The sequence below is a fragment of the Schistocerca gregaria genome, chromosome 2 (assembly GCF_023897955.1).
Source record: "Schistocerca gregaria isolate iqSchGreg1 chromosome 2, iqSchGreg1.2, whole genome shotgun sequence".
Taxonomy (NCBI): domain Eukaryota; kingdom Metazoa; phylum Arthropoda; class Insecta; order Orthoptera; family Acrididae; genus Schistocerca; species Schistocerca gregaria.
Window position 1 is genome coordinate 945,479,404 of NC_064921.1, and position 24,661 is coordinate 945,504,064.

A 24,661-nucleotide genomic window follows, 5' to 3' on the forward strand; every position below is an offset into this window, starting at 1 on the left:
CAACATTACAGGAAAAACATATTCTTAGTTAGTTTCAAGTTCCATGTGGAATGTGTCATTTTATATTCTCATCACAAATTATACTGTAAATATGCCTACATGCTGATCAGTTACAGGTGTTATTTTAAAGAGGGAAACATAAAGATGTGAGTTAATAATTCCATCCACCAACATTTACACAGCATAATAATAGAAATTCTTCTATGGAACTGACAAGGAGAAACTTCAGTTTATTTTCGAATTGTACTTCGCTGTCTGTCAGACATTTTATATCAATGTGTAAGCAATCAAAAATATTGGTTGCAGCATAGCATGCCCTATTTTGTGCTAAAAATTACATTAATGTGGTGTAAGAAATGAATTTTTCTTTTTGTACTGTTATTATCTACATTACTATTTTATTCAAGCTGCACTGCTTCATGCTAAAATAAACTTACTGTGAAGTCGCATTCAAAAAGCCTAACTCCTTAACTGATATCTGCAAGATTACTGTTGGTGAGCAACTCATATTACTCTTACAGCATACTTTTGAGCAATGAAGACCTTATTTGTTAAAGATAAGATACCACATATTATTCCTCATGACATTACTGAATGAAAATATTTGAAATATGTCAACTTACTGATTTGCCTCTCTCCAAGATTTGCAATGATTCTAAGTGCAAATCTGAGTGAGATGCTAGAGTTGGTTGTCATGTGTGCATGAGGTGTGCTTGCTTGTGTGTATGAATCATATGTGTGTCTCTCTTTTACTGATGAAGGCTGTGGCCGAAAGCTAATTTATGTAAGTGTCTTTTGATTGTGCCTGTCTGCAAGTTAATGTGTTTCCTTTATGGTAAGAAGCAATAATTCTTTTCTGACGTTGTTGATATTCCTACCTGGAGTTTCCACTGTTTGACTGAACTGACTAGTTTTATGAGTTCCACAATATGCTTTTTTCAGGTTATATTCTCATCTATATGGACACTTAAGAATTTTGAAGTTTCCATCCTATTTATTATTTTCTCACCATGTGTTATATGTATCATTGGTGGTAGTACCAGAAGATAAGCAGAACTGAATATGTTGTGTCCTTTTAAAATTGTGGTTGAGACTATTCGCGGATAACGAGGCAATGATACTTTTAAGAACATTGTTTACCATTCCTTCTGTTGCTGTATGAATGCTTGAATTGATTACAACACATGTTATTCACAACAAGAACTACACAGAAGCGCCAAGGAAACTAGTACAGGCATATATATTCAAATATGGAGATATGTAAACAGCCAGAATATGGCACTGCAGTTGGCAACACCTGCATAAGACAACAAGTGTCTGGTGCATTTGTTAGATCAGTTACTGCTGCTACAATGGCAGATTATCAAGATTTAAGTGAGTTTGAATGTGATGTTATAGTCAGCACACGAGTGACGGGACACAGCATTTCCGAGGTACTGATGAAGTAAAGATGTTCCCGTATGACCATTTCATGAGTGTACTGTGAATATCAGGAATCTGGTGAAACAAATCTCTCACATCGCTGTGGCCAGAAAAAGATCCTGCAAAAATGGTACCAACAGCAACTGAAGAGAATCATTCAACATGACAGAAGTGTAACCCTTCCAATAACTGCTGCAGATTTCAATGCTGGACCACCGACAATTGCCAGCATGCGAACAATTCAACAAAACATCATTGATATGGGCCCACTCATGTACCTGCATGACACAGAGCTTTACCCCTCACTTGGGCCCCATCAACAGTGACTTTGGACTGTTGATGACTGGAAAGATGTTGCCTGGTTGGACAAGTCTCATTTCAAATTGTATTGAGTGGATCGACTTTTACAGGTATGGAGATAACCTCATGAATCCATGGACCTAGCATGTCAGCAGGGGACTGTTAAAGCCGATGGAGACTCTGTAATGGTGTGGGGGATATTGGGGGATATGCAGTTGGAGTGATATGAGATCCCAATATGTCTAGAAATGAATCTGATGGGTGACACGTATGAAAGCATCCTGTGTAATCACCTATATCCATTCATGTCCATTGTGCATTCCCACGGACCTGGGCAAATCCAGCAGGACAATGTGACATCCCATACATCCAGAATTGCTACAGAGTGGCTCCAGGAACACACTTCTGAGTTTAAACACTTCCACTGGCCACCAAATTCCCCAGACATGAATATTATTGAGGATATCTAGGATGCATTGCAAACTGCTGTTCAGAAGAGATCTCCATCCCCTCATACTCTTAGGGATTTATGGACAGCCCTGCAGGATTCATGGCATCAATTCCCTCCAGCACTCCTTGTGATATTAGCAGGGTCCATGCCATGTCATTCTGCATGTTTGCAGGGGCCCTGCACGATATTAGTCAGGTGTACCAGTTTCCTGGCTCTTCAGTGTAACTCTGCTTTTTGTTCATTAGACTACACTGGTTGAATTCTTCAGTAAAACTTTCAACATTATTTTGGTTAGATATGACATTATCCATTGGTTGGCTACACCATCAATTCCACAAAATCCCAATTTATCTCAGAGAATATGGTGATTCACACAGTCAAATACCTCAGATATACTGCAGAAAATACCAGCTGGCACTATTCTGTTATTTAAAATTTGGTCCATAGAGCAGCTCTTACAAAATCCAAACTGTGATTTACTGAGGATATTATTGTTGCTAAGGGTAGATATTATTGTAGAATAGATCACCTTCTCAAAAATTTTGGAACATGATGTCATTAATGAAACAGTTTGGTGGTTACTGACATCTCTCTTATCTCCTTCCTTAACCACCCTACTACCATGATTTTTTTGTTTCACTGAGTACCACTGGCATCATAAAGATTCCAAGTGGCCACTTGTCTTCCAAAATATTAAAAATATATGATACACTCAGGTCTAGGCCCCCTATAAAATATTGTACGGGTGTCCTTGGTAACAGTACCATGTATCTTGGGCACCTATTATATAAATTTCCAATATACAACTGACTAACTCAAATTTGAGTAACACATAGACTGTTAAGACAATGACAAGGCAGTAGTGAAGTTGTGGCTCGATTATAAATGTTAAAACACAATTGGATTTCGTTACATAACAGCTATACAGATAGCTCTTATTTAACTGATATCCCCTGTTGTACAGGGTGTCCGTATGAAATCTCCTTGATTCCCAAATGTAGTTTTAATAAAAACTACAAGATGCAGGTACTTGTGGTTTGTGGCGCCATGTAAAGCAACATAAAAAGTTTTGCACTATTTTTCCATGCAGTTTCACTTGTTTCACTTAAAGTACTAAAGAGTTACCAGAAATGACTATATCACAAAAGAGAGCATAATGCTCGCTGTCCAGAGAAAATTTTGACGTGAATTTCACAGGTAACCACAAGATGTTATGACGACCTAGCCAATGGGAGTGTAAACAGGTACTGAGGTTTTGGTAGAAAAGGCACATCTAATTAAATGGAAGAGTACATGGGAGAGACCTTTCACAGAAGCCCATCAAAGCCAGTTCACACAGCATCTCATGAGCTAAACGTCCCTTACTCAACAGCTCACAATGTGCTGCATAAATAACTTCATTTGCATGCTTACGAATTTCAAATTGTGCAAGCACTGAATTGAAATGATTTGTAGCTCACCCCAAATTTCCTTGATATGCTGGACAGGGTTGGGGGAGACCCTATCATGGTAATGTTGTTTTCTCTGACAAAGCTAACTTCCATTTGTGTGGGAAGGTGAATGCCATAACATTCAAAGAAAACCCCCACAGTTTTCGGGCTCATGCCAAAAACTGCAAGAAAGTGAATATATGGTTGTGTGGATGAAAGCCAGCACAGTTCGGCAGCTTTTCTTCATTGAGCAAACAGTAATAGGAGCCATTTATTTGGGGGTACTTCAGCAATTTGCTGGCCCTCAGCTTCTTCTCCTTCAGCTAATAGTGACCTCCCAACAGGGTGATGCGCCAATACATTGGAGTTCACATGTTCGTGACAGAATATTTCCACAGAGATGAGTGGGATGTGACAGGCCAACCAAGTGGCCATCACTATCTCCAGACATAACCCCTCTCACTTTCTTCCTGTGAGGTTACATGACAAGACATTTTATATGCCCAGCCATTACATGACCTTGGTAATATTCACAGAAGTATCATGGATGCAATAGCCTCCATCACTGCAGACATCCTTGCTTGCACAGGAATTGAGATAGTATCATCTAGATGTTTTACTGGTTATGAATGGAGGCTGTGTAAAAGTATATTAATTTTTTGTATAAAACTTTTTGAGTTACTTTACATGATGCCACAAACCACAAATATCTATGTCTCACAGTTTCATTCTTAACCGCATTTGGAAGTCAGGGAGGTTTCATACAGAACCCTTTATGTTATCAAAAGTATGTAGAAATGACCCTATACATTTAGATATTCTGTGTAGTGTAGTGAATGGCAAATCATCAACACTGCAAATTAGAAAAACAAAAGAAGGGAAATACTTAATGATGACGAAGTCACTGGACGCGATGTTGGCAAAAAACTGGAAGGAACTATCTGTTTCTTCACCAAGGAAACAACATCAGAATGCACAAAAAGTTATTTTAAGAAATCATGCAAAACTAAATAAGGATTATCTGCTGGGATCAGATTTCTAATGGCATGAATCATTCTCAATATTATGTTCTTGCTGTTCTGCATGTACTTTACAACACTATGTCATTATAAAAATACATGATCCTGTAAAATATGATGTTTTCTTCCATCCAGCATGTTCATATGGATAAGTGAAGCCGCAGTGTCATTTTTCAAAAAAAAAAAAAAAAAAAGTTTCAGTCTATGTTATTTCGTCTATTTCATATAGAAATAATTAGTATAGCTTCCTTAACGACTTCAGAACTTTGTTTACACAGACATTAATGCCACAACTAAAATGATTCACATCCATAGTCACTTACTGACCTTGTAAATGCTGAAAGTAAATTTTTGGTTTCCTTGACATACTGCCTGGAGAGCTGTTTCTGTGCTTCCTGTTGCCATGTCTAAGCACCTGCAACAGAAAAGACGGCAGATGAACCCTTTTACGCATGGCAAGACTGAGCTGGAACCGTGTCTTTATCGTTTACTACTTGGGGCAGATGTGTGCATGCAGTGTGAACGCACGTGAGATTTTGAGCAGTACTGTACACGTATTCATCGCACTCAAAATGTAACGAAATAGTGTTGCTGTTTTCATTTCTATAGTTAACGCAAAAGATAATGTTATTGTCGCGATCTGTAACACGTAACGTCAGTGCCATCAATGGGCAAAGCCGTCGCAACATTTTCGTTGATTTTCCATTACGTCTCATGAATGTACGCTGAATCTTAACGCGCAACAAAAAGCTAGGTACTTATTACTATGGATCATTATTGCATTTGTGAACAACAAAGGCATCAAGATTTCTCAGCCGATTTGATTTTTTCTATTAATTAAAACTGTAACACGATGACGGGATTTTCGTATACCAGAGATATTTCTATCGTGTTCGATATAGTCGAATTTGGAGTCGATTTAGTAAAAAACTAAAAATCATCAAACGCCATCTTTTGGCCACGGCGAAGGTTTAAGGCTGCAAAATAAGTAGTAGCTCATTTATCGTTTTGACTATTAAATGTACAGCTATTATTTTTAATAATGTGAAGTTTTGATGTATTAATTTTCTAGCATGCATCCTTCAGTTTTGTGTGTATTTTTCTTATTATCTCTACACAAGTAGCACCACGATGGAAAGCTTGCACCATATCGCGAACAAGACGAAAACAATAATTGTTATAAACCCGCAACAACATAAGATGAAATGACATTTACATTTCTTGTATATATGATAAAAGAGCTCTTTTTGTAATCGTGTAACTTATTATGTCAACGGTCCCTTGGCGGTGTACAAAATTTAAGCTTTTAAGTCGGTTTCACAATAAAGTAAAGGAAAAAATTTCGAAAATTGTTAGTCTGTAATTGCATCACACGAAAAAAATATTTTTTTCTGTTATCTCTTATTTGACAGTCTGTCTATCCATCCCTTCGTCAAGACCTCTTTTTCTCAGGAACGGATGTGCATACACATTGAAATGTATGTCGCATATTAAACTCTACGGTCCCCTGACAGTGTAAAAATTTAAACTTGTAAGCCAGTGCAATCAAACGATACGGCAATTATTTGTTGCCACAAATTCACTAATGCCTGTTAAGTTAGAATCACGAAATGTGATAAGAAGCAAGATTTCGCTGTGCAAGTAACGGTAAGAATCCGAAAATTGTTAATTTGTAACTATAAAATACAAAAAAATTGGCATTATAAGCTTAAATTGCGTTCGTGATATGTCAAAAATCTCAGGAACTACCCTAGGGATTTTGATCTGGTTTTCAGTAATAGGCAGAGTAATTCACAAGGACGGTTGCCATCCAGAGGTTGTAGGCGTACAGCTGCCCGACTACTGCGCTGATAGTTTAGGCCTAAGACACGTACAGCATCTGTAATGTTTGGAAGGAAAGTAATGCTGGTAACTGATGGAGGATTGTACTCCCATTGTTTAGGATGATCTTCCGGTAGCTCACATAACCCCCATTGAACCGCTCTACAGAACAATTCGACATTTGCGCAACAAAAACGGCCCTATGGTCGGCTGTACTGTTGCTTTCTCTGGAGATTTCCGTCAAATCTTGTTATCTTTACAACACCCCGCGCGCCGACAAGAAGATGGCGGCCACGCGTTTGTACACTACTGGCCATTTCCACGGTCTTAGCCTGTTGTGTAATTAGTTTATTAATGCTGATAATGTGCATGCAACAATTGAAATGCTTTTTCTCATCATGGCGAACCAATTAAAACACTGTTATTTGTGACTGCTTTTCGACTGTTTCTAGCTTGCAGTGGAAATGTGATGTTCACATGCATGTAGTACAGTGTGTACTATTACATCTATATCAGAGAAATCACAGTGAGACTTCTATACTTCAAATCTTGGACGCTTTTTACCAGGAGCACAAATGGATCACACCTGTGGAGATTATTCCCTTCTAAATATTTGTAACAGGTCGCACAGATACGCCAGCATACTAGGCAGCAAGAAGATAATCTTGTTTTACTTTCCTGCCTTGATTCTTAATCAAATGATTTTATAATATTCCTTGCTTCCTTATTCACTACCTTCGGTCCCTTCTTACGATTTGAAAACATCGCGGAGGCATATGATACAATTCCAGAGGCCAATGCCTCATCAGTTACTGAAGTATGCATTTTTCTTGACAGAACAAAAACAAAACAAAACTATACCGATATAAATAACAGAAAAGTATAATGTACTAACGAAGAAAGCTGGAGCGTTTAAATGGCGAAAAAAATGGAAATGCCGTGTGGCTAGGGCCTCCCGAAAACGAAACACTGCCCAAAGGCAGTAAAATTTAGTAGATAGTAAGGCAATTTATCGTATGGGCAATACTACCACTGCTCATGTGCGCCTTTCGGAAGTGCGCATATGGCCGGGCTACTTTACCGCTCCCCGTCTCGAAATTCCCACGGTGCTAACGAGGCACGTGCGACGCGCGGCGCGAGAAACTGCGCCTCAACCACAACGCCGCGCGACCTGGCGCAGGCGCGTGTCGCGTCCCAGTCACGATGCGTCGCAATTTGCGCGGTCACATTTGAACCTGTGATGTTACAAAAACTCGCGCTGCGCTGCGTCGCGCCAGAAGCGTTATACGCGTCTCAATTTGCGCGTAGCCAGAGTTGCCGACCGTTCCGCGTGAGGCCGTCCCCGTGGCGGCTCTAATAATGCAGCCCGGGGTGTGTGATTGCGGGACACTAATTGTCCCGGTTTATGGTCAACCTGGCCTAGTTCAAATAAAGAACGGATGGCGCATTGCGAGATTCAACTGTGTCGGGCGCGGAGACAAATGCCAGCGGCCGCTTGCGCCCGCGCTGCCCCTGGAGAGGAACAAATGAGTCACGCGTGTCGCTCGCTCGCTTGGCCCGCTGCCTCGCGGTAAGCCGGCGCTGTAACAGTTTTGGTGTTTTTATGCGATTCATAAAATAAACAGTGTTTAGTGTGTTGCGCACACTTTGCTATTTGTATTTTTGAAGAGTTTGTTTGGATTTGAGTTATGTCTGATTCAGAAACAACTGACAACGACAGTGAAAACGTAAAATACAAAACGGGTAAACAGAAGAGTTCCTACCGGCAAGTATGCGAAAATTCGTATTCTTTTTTGAAAGCAGTTGATACAAACGTGCGTAAGCATTTTGTAAAGTGTGTGTGAAATTATTTATGATATCGCGTGGAAGTTTGAATGACGTTAAACTGCATGTTAGCGTTCCGGAACACCAACTGGTCGAAAGAGTACTAAGACGTTGCAACAGTTTTTAAAGCACGATGTATTGACGACAAACGAGGAAAAAGTTACAGCTACAGAGTTGACAAATGTTTACCATGACGCAAACCATAACATATTGTACAGTTCTGTTGACTACGATACGAAGTTATGCCCCGTGATATTCAATTACTCCTAAATCGCATCAAAAATATCACTCGGTAGAACAAAGGTGTAATCTTTAATTTACAATGTTCCGGCTTCAGTTACCAGTCGAAGATAGCGTCGTATAGCTAAGGTCAGGTGTGTTTTACGGCATTTCGACAGATGCGTCAAATCACGGGATATACAATTACTTCCAATAAATGTCAGATTTTACTCTTCAGAGAACAGAATCGGAAATTGCTTGCTTGATTTTTTTGACGACCCGGATGAAAAAGTGATCGATATTTATAATAACATAAAAATAGACTTAAAGCGCTGGATTTACATTACACAAATGTATCTGCTTAGTCTGCCGACAACGCTATGTTACTTTTGGCGATGATAATCCAGTTTACAAACTACGTTTTCAAGATAATGCCAACATTATTCCTGCATGGTGTTCAGCGCTCATGGTACACGATGTCAACCATCATTCTATGGAGAAGTGTGAGTTTGACGTGGAGAATTTGCCACTTTAAGCGTTTGGGCACTTATCATGCACAGAGAGTCCAGATCTTAAAAGAGCACTTAACTGATGCTGGTAGAATACCGAAATATTATAAGACACGTCAAACATAAGGTGGCTGTCATTGCATCCTGCTACTGGGAAAATTCTACGCGGATTTAGAGCGGTGAAGTCATATTTTATAGCTTTGGAGATAAGTGTCTGGCATTGCGGTTCTAGGCGCTACAGTCTGGAACCGCGTGACCGCTAAGGTCGCAGGTTCGAATCCTGCCTCGAGCATGGATGTATGTGATGACCTTAGGTTAGTTATGATTAAGTAGTTCTAAGTTCTAGGGGACTGATGACCACAGATGTTAAGTCCCATAGTGCTAAGAGCCATTTCAACCATTTTTAGATAACTGTCCAGTTGTGTTAGGAAAATACACTCCTGGAAATGGAAAAAAGAACACATTGACACCGGTGTGTCAGACCCACCATACTTGCTCCGGACACTGCGAGAGGGCTGTACAAGCAATGATCACACGCACGGCACAGCGGACACACCAGGAACCGCGGTGTTGGCCGTCGAATGGCGCTAGCTGCGCAGCATTTGTGCACCGCCGCCGTCAGTGTCAGCCAGTTTGCCGTGGCATACGAAGCTCCATCGTAGTCTTTAACACTGGTAGCATGCCGCTACAGCGTGGACGTGAACAGTATGTGCAGTTGACGGACTTTGAGCGAGGGCGTATAGTGGGCATGCGGGAGGCCGGGTGGACGTACCGCCAAATTGCTCAACACGTGGGGCGTGAGGTCTCCACAGTACATCGATGTTGTCGCCAGTGATTGGCGGAAGGTGCACATGCCCGTCGACCTGGGACCGGGCCGCAGCGACGCACGGATGCACGCCAAGACCGTAGGATCCTACGCAGTGCCGTAGGGGACCGCACCGCCACTTCCCAGCAAATTAGGGACACTGTTGCTCCTGGGGTATCGGCGAGGACCATTCGCAACCGTCTCCATGAAGCTGGGCTACGGTCCCGCACACCGTTAGGCCGTCATCCGCTCACGCCCCAACATCGTGCAGCCCGCCTCCAGTGGTGTCGCGACAGGCGTGAATGGAGGGACGAATGGAGACGTGTCGTCTTCAGCGATGAGAGTCGCTTCTGCCTTGGTGCCAATGATGGTCGTATGCGTGTTTGGCGCCGTGCAGGTGAGCGCCACAATCAGGACTGCATACGACCGAGGCACACAGGGCCAACACCCGGCATCATGGCGTGGGGAGCGATCTCCTACACTGGCCGTACACCTCTGGTGATCGTCGAGGGGACACTGAATAGTGCACGGTACATCCAAACCGTCATCGAACCCATCGTTCTACCATTCCTAGATCGGCAAGGGAACTTGCTGTTCCAACAGGACAATGCACATCCGCATGTATCCCGTGCCACCCAACGTGCTCTAGAAGGTGTAAGTCAACTACCCTGGCCAGCAAGATCTCCGGATCTGTCCCCCATTGAGCATGTTTGGGACTGGATGAAGCGTCGTCTCATGCGGTCTGCACGTCCAGCACGAACGCTGGTCCAACTGAGGCGCCAGGTGGAAATGGCATGGCAAGCCGTTCCACAGGACTACATCCAGCATCTCTACGATCGTCTCCATGGGAGAATAGCAGCCTGCATTGCTGCGAAAGGTGGATATACACTGTACTAGTGCCGACATTGTGCATGCTCTGTTGCCTGTGTCTATGTGCCTGTGGTCCTGTCAGTGTGATCATGTGATGTATCTTGACCCCATGAATGTGTCAATAAAGTTTCCCTTTCTGGGACAATGAATTCGCGGTGTTCTTATTTCAATTTCCAGGAGTGTATTTTGATGACAACCATGCAAAGAGAAACCATGCTTTAGGGAAAATTATGTCAACAATAAGAAAGTCAGGAGTGTTGGTCGAGAAAAATAATTTTCGTTGTTATTTGGCACTTTGCAAGAAAACAAGATACAAAGTATAAAGCAAAAAGGCGCTATTTGCTGCGTTCTACATATGATGTGTTTGTATGTAAATATTTTATCGAGCAAAAATGTGTGTGTGTGTGTGTGTGTGTGTGTGTGTGTGTGTGTGTGTGTGCTGAAATATTTGGATGACACTTTTCGTATTCTTTCAGTTCTCAGGAAGGTGAACACTATGAATTCTGTTTTGGTTATTAATAAACTGTATTGTCATTGCTTGTTCCTATATTTTGTTACCATATTTCGATTTTTCCATAAAAAGAAAAAGTACCTCATTACATGATTTTCATCATTCAGGTGCCAAACTGCAGAGCAGACAGCTCACACAACACTGGCAGTTTTGGTGCTGACATGTAAACGAAAATGACTACTCAAAACAGACGACTCTCACAGTACAGGAATGAAACTCCCGGGGCGCTGCAGTAGATGCACTTGTCTCGAGTAGTCAACTGAGACAAAAAAAAGTCGATTGTGTAAAAGGGACACGAAGGTAAGAAAGGCGCAAACACTTCGAGTAACCGATTTTGGGCAGAAGGCGGCTCATAAATGGGCTTAAAGAGCGACGCAAGAGTGTGACGGGGCGAGTCGTGTCGGCTTGGCATCGATCGGCTGATCGGCACATTTGATTTAACTTTGCCTCGCTCCCTCTGCTGACATTTCTTGTGAGGCTCGTTCTATGGATGGGAAAAACCGACTGATTAAATTCGATACCGGTATTTTAGTTCTGAATAACCGTTATTTTTTGGTATTTGTTTGTTCTCGGGGATAAAAAGTATTTTTTTAATTTTTAATGATAACCGAGTGAAAAATCCGAAATGCGAATTAGATGTAGCAGCAGCGTTAAAATTTTTCACTTTTAAATAAATCTTTTTTATAAAAAGAGTAATTTTTATTCGAAAAATTGCGATGGTTAGAAATATTGCAGTACTGTAGAAAATGGGAAAAGCGATCAATGAAATTTTAATTTAAAAAAGTAACAAACACATGGCATAAGAATTGGTACTGCATTTCTGAGAAAATGACGTCATCGTTGCCGCGTGTTGTGGCTTAAGGTATGTGTGTATGTGCTGTAGGCAGGACTTGCCCCCACCTGGTCTATACTGTACCCCCACCTGGTCTATACTGTAGCGTCTCGCTGTCGTCGCCAGACATCTACTGTATTGCAAATTTGGAGTTATCATTGACGTCCCTTTTAGGAGTGCTAAAGGGACTGGCAACGCTTACCTTTATTATAGATCCCAATGCTACATAAATTGGCACCAAATGTGGGGCTCAGTTTCGTCTTTATTTACGTATTTAAAGCTTTTGGCAGAAGAGGGGTATGGTCGTGTGTTGGCAGTACACCCCCTGCCCATCCGGGAGGAGGGAGTACAGAAAGTGGCCTATCAAAATCCACCGTTACAAAGTATGTTTTGATGTCTGCACATATCCCCAGTTTCGCCCAAACGGACATCACCAAAGCCGCAGCGCTTCCTCCCCGCCACGATCGAGCTGTCGGCCACCTGTAGACACGGATACCTGTCGTGACACACGAGCAACACGTGTCAGCCTCTGCCTGGGTACCGAGCGAGGTGGCGCAGTGGTTAGCTCATTGGACTCGGGATTCGGGAGGACAATGGTTCAAAACCGCGTCTGGCCGTCCTGATTTGGGTTTTCTGTGATTGTCCTAAATCGCTTCACGCATCAGCCGGTATGGTCCCTTTGAAAGGGCAAGGCCGACTTCCTTCCCCATCCTCACCTAACCCAATGGGAATGATGACTTCGCTGTTTGGTCCCTTCTCCCCAAATCAACCAACCAACCAATCTGCCTGCGTAGCCCCGTATGGGAGCGCTCTCCGCCATATCACGGTCCTTTCCCTGCTGCTTGCTACCGCCCCCGGTCGACCGCTCGATGCCACGGTGTGAACAGTCGGTCGGCCGCCATCTGTTGGGGCATGCCCAGCCGCTGGCTCCGCTTACGCGGTAGACCAGACCTAGGAGGAAGGAAGCACGGGTACGAAGACACACGCACAGGCTACAGAATAAAGACAAAATTGCTCCTAAGATAGTCCACAGGAGTCAGGAAGAGAAGACCAGCACTCTATCCAATGCCTGGGCATCGGGCCCTGTGCCGCCATACGTGCGAAGATTCTGAACGACGCGCAGCACGAAGACAGCACCCTGGATGAGATGATCGCGAGCTCCCATAGCTTCAGGAGTCGCTCGCAGGCTGTGGGGACCATATACCCCTCCAATTCAACGTGGCTGCTGAAAAGCAGACACTCTCGACGCCGGGACGCAGGTCGAGGAAGTCACGCCTGATGGTCGCCGTGTTGTATTTCGCCGCCTTCTCTTGTGCTATCAGTCGAGGCGACTATGTGGGCGTTGACTATGCGGGCTTGGCCGTCTTTGGCCGCGACCATGTCGGGCTTGCGGAGTCCTTCCGGTGTTCGAAGGTGGGGCTCCACTGAGACGTCGACGCCCCTTGGTGCGTATCCACGTTCGAGGTACTTCACGACAGCGTCGTGATGTTTCTCCACGCGGCCGCCACTGGCGCCCTTACCAACGAGGAACACCTACAGCTGAGCAGAGCTGTGCAACACCTGGAACAGCTCCCAGGGGCGCACAATGCGCCAATGGAATACTACACCACTGCGGACCACGAAATGGAGGAAGCGCAGCCACACGAACTTTTTTCATCGTGACAAAGTGAGGAAGAAACGGAATAGGAGAACGAAACGCGAGATAGACAGTTTCAGACGGTGCAATACGAACGCCTCCACCACCTGCAAAAAACAGAGGAGGAAAATCCGCGCAAACGAAAATCGGAGGTGGAAACGGCCAATCGATTTACTGCGATTGATCCCTCCCCTCCGACACACGGAAAGGCACCAGCAGAGACGAGCACCGCTCCTGCAGACAATGCAAAGTGACACCACCGTACCGCAAAATACTGCCTGCAACCCTATATAGAAGGGTGAGTCAAATGAAAACGTGTAATATTTTTTATATTATTTATTGTGTAGAAGTGGTACAAAGCTGTATCACTTTTCAACATAATCTCCCCCATGCTCAATGCAAGTCCTCCAGCGCTTATAAAGTGCATAAATTCCTTTAGAAAAAAATTCTTTTGGTAGTGCGCGCATCCACTCTTGCACCGCATGGCGTACCTCTTCATCAGAACGGAACTTCTTTCCTCCCACTGCGTCTTTGAGAGGTCTAAACATATGGTAAACACTTGGGGCAAGGTCTGGTGAGTATGGTGGATGAGGAAGACACTCAAAGTGCAGATCTGTAATTGTTGCAACTGTTATACGGGCAGTGTGGGGGTCTAGCATTGTCATGTTGCAAAAGGACACCTGCTGACAGCAATCCACGTCATTTTGATTTGATTGCATGCTGCAGATGATTTTTTAGGAGATCTATTGAGGAAAACACCAGAAGCATGTGTCTCAAATGGATCTGTTATCTCACTACCACTGTTGAGCATATACAGGGTGTTACAAAAAGGTACGCCCAAACTTTCAGGAAACATTCCTCGCACACAAATAAGGAAAATATGTTATGTGGACATGTGTCCGGAAACGCTTAATTTCCATGTTAAAACTCATTTTAGTTTCGTCAGCACGTACTGTACTTACTCGATTCACCACCAGTTGGCACAATTGAAGGAAGGTAATGTTGACTTCGGTGCTTGTGTTGACATGCGACTCATTGCTCTACAGTACTAGCATCAAGCACATCAGTACGTAGCATCAACAGGTTAGTGCTCATCGCGAACGTGGTTTTGCAGTCAGTGCAATGTTTACAAATGCGGAGTTGGCAGATGGATTAGCACAGGGCAATAGCCGTGACGCGGTACGTTTGTATCGAGACAGATTTCCAGAACGAAGGTGTCCCGACAGGAAGACGTTCGAAGCAATTGATCGGCGTCTTAGGGAGCACGAAACATTCCAGCCTATGACTCGCGACTGGGGAAGACCTAGAACGACGAGGACACCTGCAATGGACGAGGCAATTCTTCGTGCAGTTGACGATAACCCTAATGTCAGCGTCAGAGAAGTTGCTGCTGTACAAGGTAACGTTGACCACGTCACTGTATGGAGAGTGCTACGGGAGAACCAGTTGTTTCCGTACCATGTACAGTGTGTGCAGGCACTATCAGCAGCTGATTGGCCTCCACGGGTACACTTCTGCGAATGGTTCATCCAACAATGTGTCAATCCTCATTTCACTGCGAATGTTCTCTTTACGGATGACGCTTCATTCCAACGAGATCAAATTGTAAATTCTCACAATCAACTTGTGTGGGCTGACGAGAATCCGCACGCAATTGTGCAATCACGTCATCAACACAGATTTTCTGTGAGCGTTTGGGCAGGCATTGTTGGTGATGTCTTCATTGGGCCCCATGTTCTTCTACCTACGCTCAATGGAGCACGTTATCATGATTTCACACGGGATACTCTACCTGTGCTGCCAGAAAATTTGTCTTTACAAGTACGACACAACATGTGGTTTATGCACGATGGAGCTCCTGCACATTTCAGTCGAAGTGTTCGTACGCTTCTCAACAACAGATTCGGTGACCGATAGATTGGTAGAGGCGGACCAATTCCATGGCCTCCACGCTCTCCTGACCTCAACCCTCTTGACTTTCATTTATGGGGGCATTTGAAATCTCTTGTCTACGCAACCCCGGTACCAAATGTAGAGACTCTTCGTGCTCGTATTGTGGACGGCTGTGATACAATACGCCATTCTCCAGGGCTGCATCAGCGCATCAGGGATTCCATGCGACGGAGGGTGGATGCATGTATCCTCGCTAACGGAGGACATTTTGAACATTTCCTGTAACAAAGTGTTTGAAGTCACGCTGGTACGTTCAGTTGCTTGTTTCCATTCCATGATTAATGCAATTTTAAGACAAGTAATAACATGCGCTCTAACATGGAAAGTAAGAGTTTCCGGATACATGTACACATAACATATTTTCTGTCTTTGTGTGTGAGGAACGTTTCCTGAAAGTTTGGCCGTACCTTTTTGTAACACCCTGTATACGAATGATCTACCAACGATTCATCTGGTGACCTGCAGTTTATTTGCCGATAATAATGGGTTTGTCACATCAAGCCGCAACTTGGACCAACTAATAAGCAGAACTCAACGCCAAAAAGATATCATGGAAGAGTGCGCACAGTTCAACAAAATAACAGTCAACCCCACGAAAACTGCTGCATGCTCTTTACTAAGAAGAGGCTACGTTATCCACTAAGGGTGTTAGAGCAACCTATCCCTTGGTCACACTCGACGAAGGATCTGGGGATCATTCTGGATAAACCCCTGAACTTCACACTACATACACCATGAAGATGGCGCACGCACTGATACCATTCTTCACAAGCACCCATCTCAAAGCCAAGACCAAGAACCAACTCTGCAGATCGACAGTTCATCCAAAAGTCCTCTACAGTTGTGCAGCGTTGGAAGTCACATGTGATTTCAATATAGTGCACTCCAACCAATACAGAACCAATGCCTGAGATGGACGTTGTGGACTCCCCGATGAATAAGAACCAGAGAGCTACACGGAGTCCTAAAGGAAAATACCTGCACGAAGAAATAACGGACTTTGCTACAAAGCTGTTTCCCAAATTGGACCACTTAAGGGACGACCTACCCCAGCTCCAGCTAACAGATACCACTCAACCCCAGCGCTGGCATAAGCCTTGTTCCGCTGGCACCCGCCATAAGTTAATGCACCAGTCTCGAAACTCTGCAAGTACCACGGCTCATTGAACGAATTAAAGAAAGGTCCTCTGCGATGCCAAATAACCATATCGTAAAGGAAAATATTATTTAATTGAAGGAACAAAGGACCCAATGAGCGCTCAGTTGCGCCACAAGTGTATGATAAGTTGTTAAATAATCATCAAAGCTCGCACTCGCTCAGTTCAGATTCTCAGTGGCATTTCAGTTCGAAAAATCGCTGAGACCATTAAAAGAATAGTTACGGAATTTTTGTAGTTTGCAGAAAATTCGATTTCACGAAAATCCGGTTTATTTCTTATCTCACTTCATCCAGAACAGTATGCACAATTTTTTTATTTCTCTCTGTCGCCAGTAAGCTGTGGAAAACGACTGTCAGATATTCGTAATTGAAAACTTATGTGAAACCCATACGACGTATCAACATCCATTGTGCGTGACAGCTGTAATGCCACTTCCTCGGACGAAAAATGAAAAAAGAAAAAATTGCAATCAATACCCCAAAAATTTCCCCAAAACAAGTTCCAAATTGAATGAAAAGTGAACAAGTAACCAAAGTTCCATTTAACACTATTATTTGGATAATAACCAGTAATTGAAACAAGAACCTTATACTTAACAATTTATCAACTTACACAAGAAAGTTAAAATCTCAGTAAACTCAAACTCAAAATCATAGTAAATCGCAAAATCGTTATAATTAAAATTAGCAAAGTAGAACCAACGATCTCAAAGAATATTTCGTGTGAGTACTCTTTGAGAATCGTGAGTAATGGCTAAGGAAAATTTGATCCATTGTCACTACGTTACGAGAGTTAGACGAAGCTGGTCAGACTTGTTTGAATACTCGCATATGTAGGCGCGGTTAGATTGCTTTTCGAGGATTGATAACTGCGATCTACTATGACGCAGTGAAACGAAACATTGACTTCAACTATAACATCGTTTAGAATTCAGATAGAGGGCTACCTTATATTAGACTGAAGTGAACTTATTAATTAGATAACTCAACTCTAGTTAGCCATTGAACAGTGATAGATAATTAATTTCATTCGTAATTGCAAATGGACTCTGGAACTTGGCAATAGTTTTAAAGCAGATAATTTATAAATTCCCCCCACCCACCCACCACCTGGGAAAGCTTCTCACCGCCTTGTTAGGAAGTGCTTGTTATTGTGAAATAAACCACCCTTTCGTGCCAATTTACGCATTTGTGATTCCAAATTACAAAATTGTTTAGAGACATAACTGTGATCTTTTGCGTGCTGCGATGATATTCAACTGAAGCGCGCGGCGCATATACACAAACTCTTCGACGTTAGGAAGCAATCGCAATGTTACGACTTATTAGAGATTTGAAATTACAACCAAACTATGGGGAGGTTGGTGTCGGTGGAACTAAATTGAACTTATCATTAATATTTTAATAGCAACTGTTAAACCATCGAATATAAACGAGTCAATTCGACGAGTAGCGTAATATTGGTCACAATTGCTGAAGTAAATATCACGCACGCGTCGAGAGTTCGGTTCAGCATTGGTTTTTGTAACGTCGTCTTTACCTAATAACACTATCATCGCTCTACCAATTATTGCCGAGTTTTAACCAGGGCCGAACAATAGTAATCTATCAACTAACAACTAGAAAAACTGGTGACGTTACACAGCTTCCTGACATGGCGTCGTAGCATGGTCACGCACCACTGTGAGCAGTTTAGCGGGAAATGCAAAAGTCACATAACAAAATTATGCATTTTTACATAAACATTTTTATTAAAATTATTTTTAACTGTGGTAAATAATTACACTACTACCAACTGAAAATGACTCCAAAAATTTTTCAGTATCCATATTACAGCTCTATGTCGGCAGCTGCCTGTCTTTGTAGCGGAATGCACGAAACTTCCATGGCAGTAAAACAGGGTAATGGAAAGCAGAGTAGCCTTATATGTGAGTTCAAAATGGTTTAAATGGCTCTGAGCACTATGCGACTTAACTTCTGAGGTCAGCAGTCGCCTAGAACTAATTAAACCTAACTAACCTAAGGACATCACACACATCGATGCCCGAGGCACGATTCGAACCTGCGACCGTAGCGGTCGCGCAGTTCCAGACTGAAGTGCCTAGAACCGCTCTGCCACAACGGTCATGTACGTGGAACCTGTGACGATAAACAGAGCAGATATGGGAAGAACAGAACTGGTGAAAGTTATCTTACAGAAGAATGCTTGCGAGGTTATAGATACATCGAATAACTCATGAAGAGGAAGAAAACAACTTTATTACAAAACTTGACGTTAATAGGGGGATATGTTGATAAAAAAACAAACTGAGGCACCAAGCAATAGTTCCTTTAATAATGGAGAAAAGCGTGGAATGTGATAATTGCAAGGGAAGTCCAAGGCTTGAAAACAGGAAACAGTGAATGCAGACTGTAGTATTTACGCGTAGATAAAAGAAGCTTGCACACGATACTCGAGCGTGAACAGCTGCTTCAAATCAGTATTCGAACTGTAGACCACAACAACAATACAATCAGAGACGTGTTTCATTTGTTTCCGCCTTGTATTTCGTTGTCGGCCCGATATGATTTTCTTTAGTTTTTTTATGCGTTTGTGGTGTTCAGTGAACATCTTGTGACGCACGGACATTGTATCCAAACTCGCCACAATGCCGCAATGCCACTAGCTTCGTAAAATAAGCACTACGGCGATAGTTCCACCCTTGATTCTTTAAGTACCTCACTCCTCGTCTTCGTAGCGGCATTTTTGATATTCTTGTTCGATGCCACAAAAAATACTCAGCGTGCCAGATTCATTGTATTGAAACTACTCACTACTGCTAGTAGTAACGGAACTGACGTTCTGATATGTACTTCACTGTTTCTTTTGATATCTTAGCACTGACAAGAGAGCTCGTTTTGACAAAACGCAAATGCCAATGCATGTTCTACATTTATTTTATTTGGTTCTTCTTCTGCTGCGTACACAGCCAACAAACAAAGTTCTGATTTTAGGCGTCTCTCTCTCTCTCTCTCTCTCTCTCTCTCTCTCTCTCTCTCTCTCTCTCTCTCTCTCTCTCTCTCTGTTGTTTTTTTACATCATGCAGTTCACAAAAAAATCCCATATCACTTTGTAATTTAACTACAGCATATATCAGTTCCATAAATCGATTTGTAAGCCTACTTCCCTAGCTAGTGAAGAGCTAACACACGTTGATCACACAAGTAAAGTTTTCGAAGCTTTAGTTCCTTAAATGCGCGAGCATCTTGAATCGTAGCCGTAGCATCGATCCCACGTTACGGATCCTACCTGGATTTATGCCAACAGTAGCAGTTCCAGCTTCAGCGGTTTTTGCTTTCTTCTAGATTGTCTTGTAAGCGTAACAGGCATGAAACTTGGGTACCCTCGAAGGCAACGTGTAGACTGGGACGACAAGGCATGGGAAGGTGGAGAATACGTTTACGACTCGCTCTGGCCGACAGGTCGGCACGCCGCTGATATAACGAATGCAGTGAAGCTGTCCTGAAGAGTAATCTCCCCAGAATACCTAGGTAGACGACACTGTCTCACAATTGCTTCACCAGCTTCATGTCAGACAAAGGTGGTTGCATGAGTACAGTATCTGGCGATACCACCCTCTTTGTTAGGCAGGTTGGCTTGATTGGTATGTGTAATTTCCTGGGAAGTTCTCGCGTAGTTTAAGCGCCGTAATTTTGAATTGTGCGCTATCAACGCTTCCGAAAACGAACAGTAATGCTTCCAAAATAAGCAGTGCCGGATTAAGCCAGTGCGGCGCACATACAGATGTTAAAGAGGCCCTTGGTTTGCTATAGGCCTCAAAGTATAGGATATAAAATATAACAGCACTATAGTTTGGTCCCAAAACAATACGTACATTTTCTTGGATGGTTATCGTCATTGTTGTTGTTGTGGTCTTCAGTCCTGAGACTGGTTTGATGCAGCTCTCCATGCTAGTCTATCCTGTGCAAGCTTCTTCATTTCCCAGTACCTACTGCAACCTAAATCCTTCTGAATCTGTTTAGTGTATTCATCTCTTGGTCCCCCTCTACGATTTTTACCCTCCACGCTGCCCTCCAATACCAAATTGATGATGGTCCCTTGATGCCTCAACATGTCCTACCAACCGATCCCTTCTTCTAGTAAAGTTGTGCCACAAACTTTTCTTCTCCCCAATCCTATTCAATACTTCCTCATTAGTTATGTGTTCTACCCCTCTAATCTTCAGCATTCTCCTGTAGCACCACATTTCAAATGCTTCTATTCTCTTCTTGTCCTTAACCATACAGTAAAGCTGCATGCCCTGGGGAAAAATTACGGCCGTAGTTTCCCCTTGCTTTCAGCCGTTCGCAGTACCAGCACAGCAAGGCTGTTTTGGTTAGTGTGTTACAAGGCCAGATCAGTCAATCATCCAGACTGTTGCCCTTGCAACTACTGAAAAGGCTGCTGCCCCTCTTCAGGAAGCACAGGTTTGTCTGGCCTCTCAGCAGATACCCCTCCGTTCTGGTTGCACCTACAGTACGGCTATCTGTATCGCTGAGGCACGCAAGCCTACCCACCAACGGCGAGGTCCATCGTTCATGGGGGGAGGATTATCGTCATACAAACATTTAAAACATAAATTCTTTTCGCACTATTAGAAATTATAAACTCTTCCTTACTGCAGACACATTTGTAAACACAAATTCACTTCATTAAATTTGTGCAAAATAATAAAGCTAATAAAATGATTGAATTGAGGCATTCATGGATAAGATAGTAAATTTAAGAAAATAATTATATTTAAAACCAAATTAAAGAAATAAGAATAAAGACGACAATCATTTTGATAAGGATTTAAAAAAGTACCTTTCGGTAAGCATTGAACATGCGACCTTCAGTTTGTGAGACAACAGCCTCAGCCGTTATGCTACGCAGCTACTGCGTAAACTCATTCTTAATGGTTGCGTGTCCCACAAGAAATTGTTTTCGTCAGATTTTGACAAAGGGAGTCCACTAGGGTGGATGACTGCATGGTGTGAAATATGGCAGTCAACCCTGGTTTCAAAAAGTCAGTTCCATCCCTAGTGTCTCAGTGGAAAATAAATCTTTACTGTCTTCAGAAGCAAATTAATTGCAATAATGACACTTTATTATCAGATCTAAAACCGATAATTGATACTACACTACTGGCCATTAAAACTGTTACACCAAGAAGAAATGCAGATGTAAACGGGTATTCATTGGACAAATATATTATACTATAACTGACATGTGGTTACATTTTCACGCAATTTGGGTGCACAGCTCCTGAGAAATCAGTACCCATAACAACCACCTCTGGCCGTAATAACGGACATCATACGCCTGGGCATTGAGTCAAACAGAGCTTGGATGGCATGTACAGGTACAGCTGCCCATGCAGCTTCAACACGATACCACAGTTCATCACGAGTAGCGACTAGCGTATTGTGACGACCCAGTTGCTCGGCCACCATTGACCAGATGCTTTCAGTTGGTGAGAGATCTCGAGAATGTGCTGGCCAGGGCAGCAGTCGAACATTTTTTGTATCCAGAAAGACCCGTACATGACCTGCGACATGCGATCGTGCATTATCCTGTTGATGTAGGGTTTCGCAGGGATCGAATGAAGGGTAGAGCCACGGATCGTAACATCTGAAATGTCACGTCCACTGTTCAAAGTGCCGTCAATGCGAACAAGAGGTGACCGAGACGTGTAACCAATGGCACCCCATACCATCACACCGGGTGATCTGCCAGTATGGTGATGAAGAATACACGCTTCCAATGTGCGTTAACCGCGATGTCGCCAAACACGGATGCAACCATCATGATGCTGTAAACAGAACTTGGATTCATCCGAAAAAATGACGTTTTGCCGTTCTTGCACCCAGGTTCGTCGTTGAGTACACCATCGCAGGCGCTCCTGTCTGTGATGCAGCGTCAAGGGTAACGGCAACCACGGTCTCCGAGCTGATAGTCCATGCTGCTGCAAACGTCGTCGAACTGTTCGTGCAGATGGTTGTTGTCTTGCAAACGTCCCCATCTGTTGACTCTGGGATAGAGACGTGGCTTCACGATCCGTTACAGGCATGCTGATAAGAAGCCTGTCATCTCGACTGCTAGTGATACGAGGCCGTTGGGACCCAGCATGGCGTTCCGTATTACCCTCCTGAACCCACCGATTCCTTATTCTGCTAACAGTGATTGGATCTCGACCAACGCGAGCAGCAATGTCGCGAAACGATAAACCGCAATCGCGATAGGATACCATCCCACCTTTATCAAACTCGGAAACCTGATGGTACGCATTTCTCCTCCTTACAGGAAGCATCACAACAACGTTTCACCAGGCAACGCCGGTCAACTGCTGTTTGTGTATGAGAAATCGGTTGGAAACTTTCCTCGTGTCAGCACGTTGTAGGTGTCGCCACCGGCGCCAACCTTGTGTGAATGCTCTGAAAAGCTAATCATTTGCATATCACAGCATCTTCTTCCTGTCGATTAAATTTTCGCGTCCGTAGCAGGTAATCTTCGTGGTGTAGCAATTTTAATGGCCAGTAGTGTACATTGCTACATATGTTGCACATAGAACTCCTTTCAAGGGAAACTACCCATCACACCCCTCTCAGATTTAGTGGTAAGAGGTCCCAGTAGATAGCTCGTCAAAAACTGAACTCAGATCAGGCGTGAAAACAGGAAGAAGGTTCACTGAACTGTGAAAAACAGCAAAACAGAAACAGTGAGCGGTCCAAGGATAAGAAGCCCCCAGACGAGCAACGGCGTCGTGGTAGGCAACAGTTTCACAGTCACACAGTTTCTCTGTGCTCTGTCACAACATATATTCTAACGCTTTTGAAGTTGCCTCGTGTTTTGGAAGTTCTGACGCTTGAATTCCTTTGTTGTAACATAGTTCACACCCATTTATTTGTTGTTTTCATTTCTGTGAGATGTCTATGTGGTGACTGGCCTGCTCTCACTATTCATCACATTTACATGTGACAGTCACGCATTCTTAGCACATGACTCATATTCGATAACCAATGGTAACCAATGTATAGTCTGACAAGTGCCAAGACTACAGAAAGAGAAAAATCATTTCAATGACATGATGAACAGTTCATAAGGTTGTGAAAAAAATGGCACGAGGTATTTCTGAACCCGGTTCATCATGTCTGGAGTCCTATACTACGACCTTTTGTTGATCCCATTTTTTCTGTTGCATTTGTTCGGGACAGACATCCCATGATGATGCCCATTCAAGTTCTCATTGATCTGTTCACTCTGTGTTTTATTAAAGGGGGCAGCTAACCCTCTGATCACACATGCTGAGCTACTGTCCCGGTATTTAACCACGACCATGCACCTGTCAGACTTCTGTTAAGCTTGGACCGTTCATTGTTTCTGTTCTGCTTTTTTTCACAGTTCAGTACATCTTCTTCTTGTTTTCATGCTTGATCTGTGATCAGTTTTTAACAGGCTATCCACTGCGCCATCTTATCACTAAATCTGAGGGAGTGTGATGGGAAGTTTCCCTTGTTAGTAGCATATATTCAGTGCTTCTCGTTTTCTTGTCGCCGAATTTCACAACCACTAGATAAAACCATATTTCATTCTCTTAATGTCTTCTACTGTTGTTAATTAGTAGTACTGTTCTCTCTTATCCCACAGTGACCAGTAAAGAAACAGCGATACAAAAGAAACCCAGAAACCAAAAAACTAAATGTTATACAACAATAATCCATCAACAAGGAAGCAACCTTCAGTCTAGACAGCTTGTATCAAAAGTACTGTAAGATAAGCAGATACACTGTATGTGATGGTGTAATGTGTTGCCAACACATGGCCGGCAAAGATGATGCGCAAAGAGATCGATAAGTAGGCACTGGATGAAGCGCGCCT

At 43.1% G+C, this 24,661-nt stretch overlaps 1 protein-coding gene across 10 annotated transcripts in view; it reads right to left on the minus strand.

Annotated features, from left to right (window-relative positions):
* Positions 1–24,661, minus strand: part of LOC126335403 (serpin B6-like) — a 236,340-nt gene that overhangs the window by 166,852 nt on the left and 44,827 nt on the right. For 6 of the 10 annotated variants that reach the window (XM_049998659.1, XM_049998654.1, XM_049998661.1 and 3 more), the window contains one exon: positions 4,950–5,037. In XM_049998659.1, coding sequence (XP_049854616.1) covers positions 4,950–5,037 — 88 coding nt within the window. Of the gene's footprint in view, positions 1–4,949; positions 5,038–5,150; positions 5,809–20,050; positions 20,121–24,661 lie in introns of those variants that run through there. The other 4 variants (XM_049998662.1, XM_049998663.1, XM_049998656.1 and 1 more) reach the window with 4 other exon arrangements.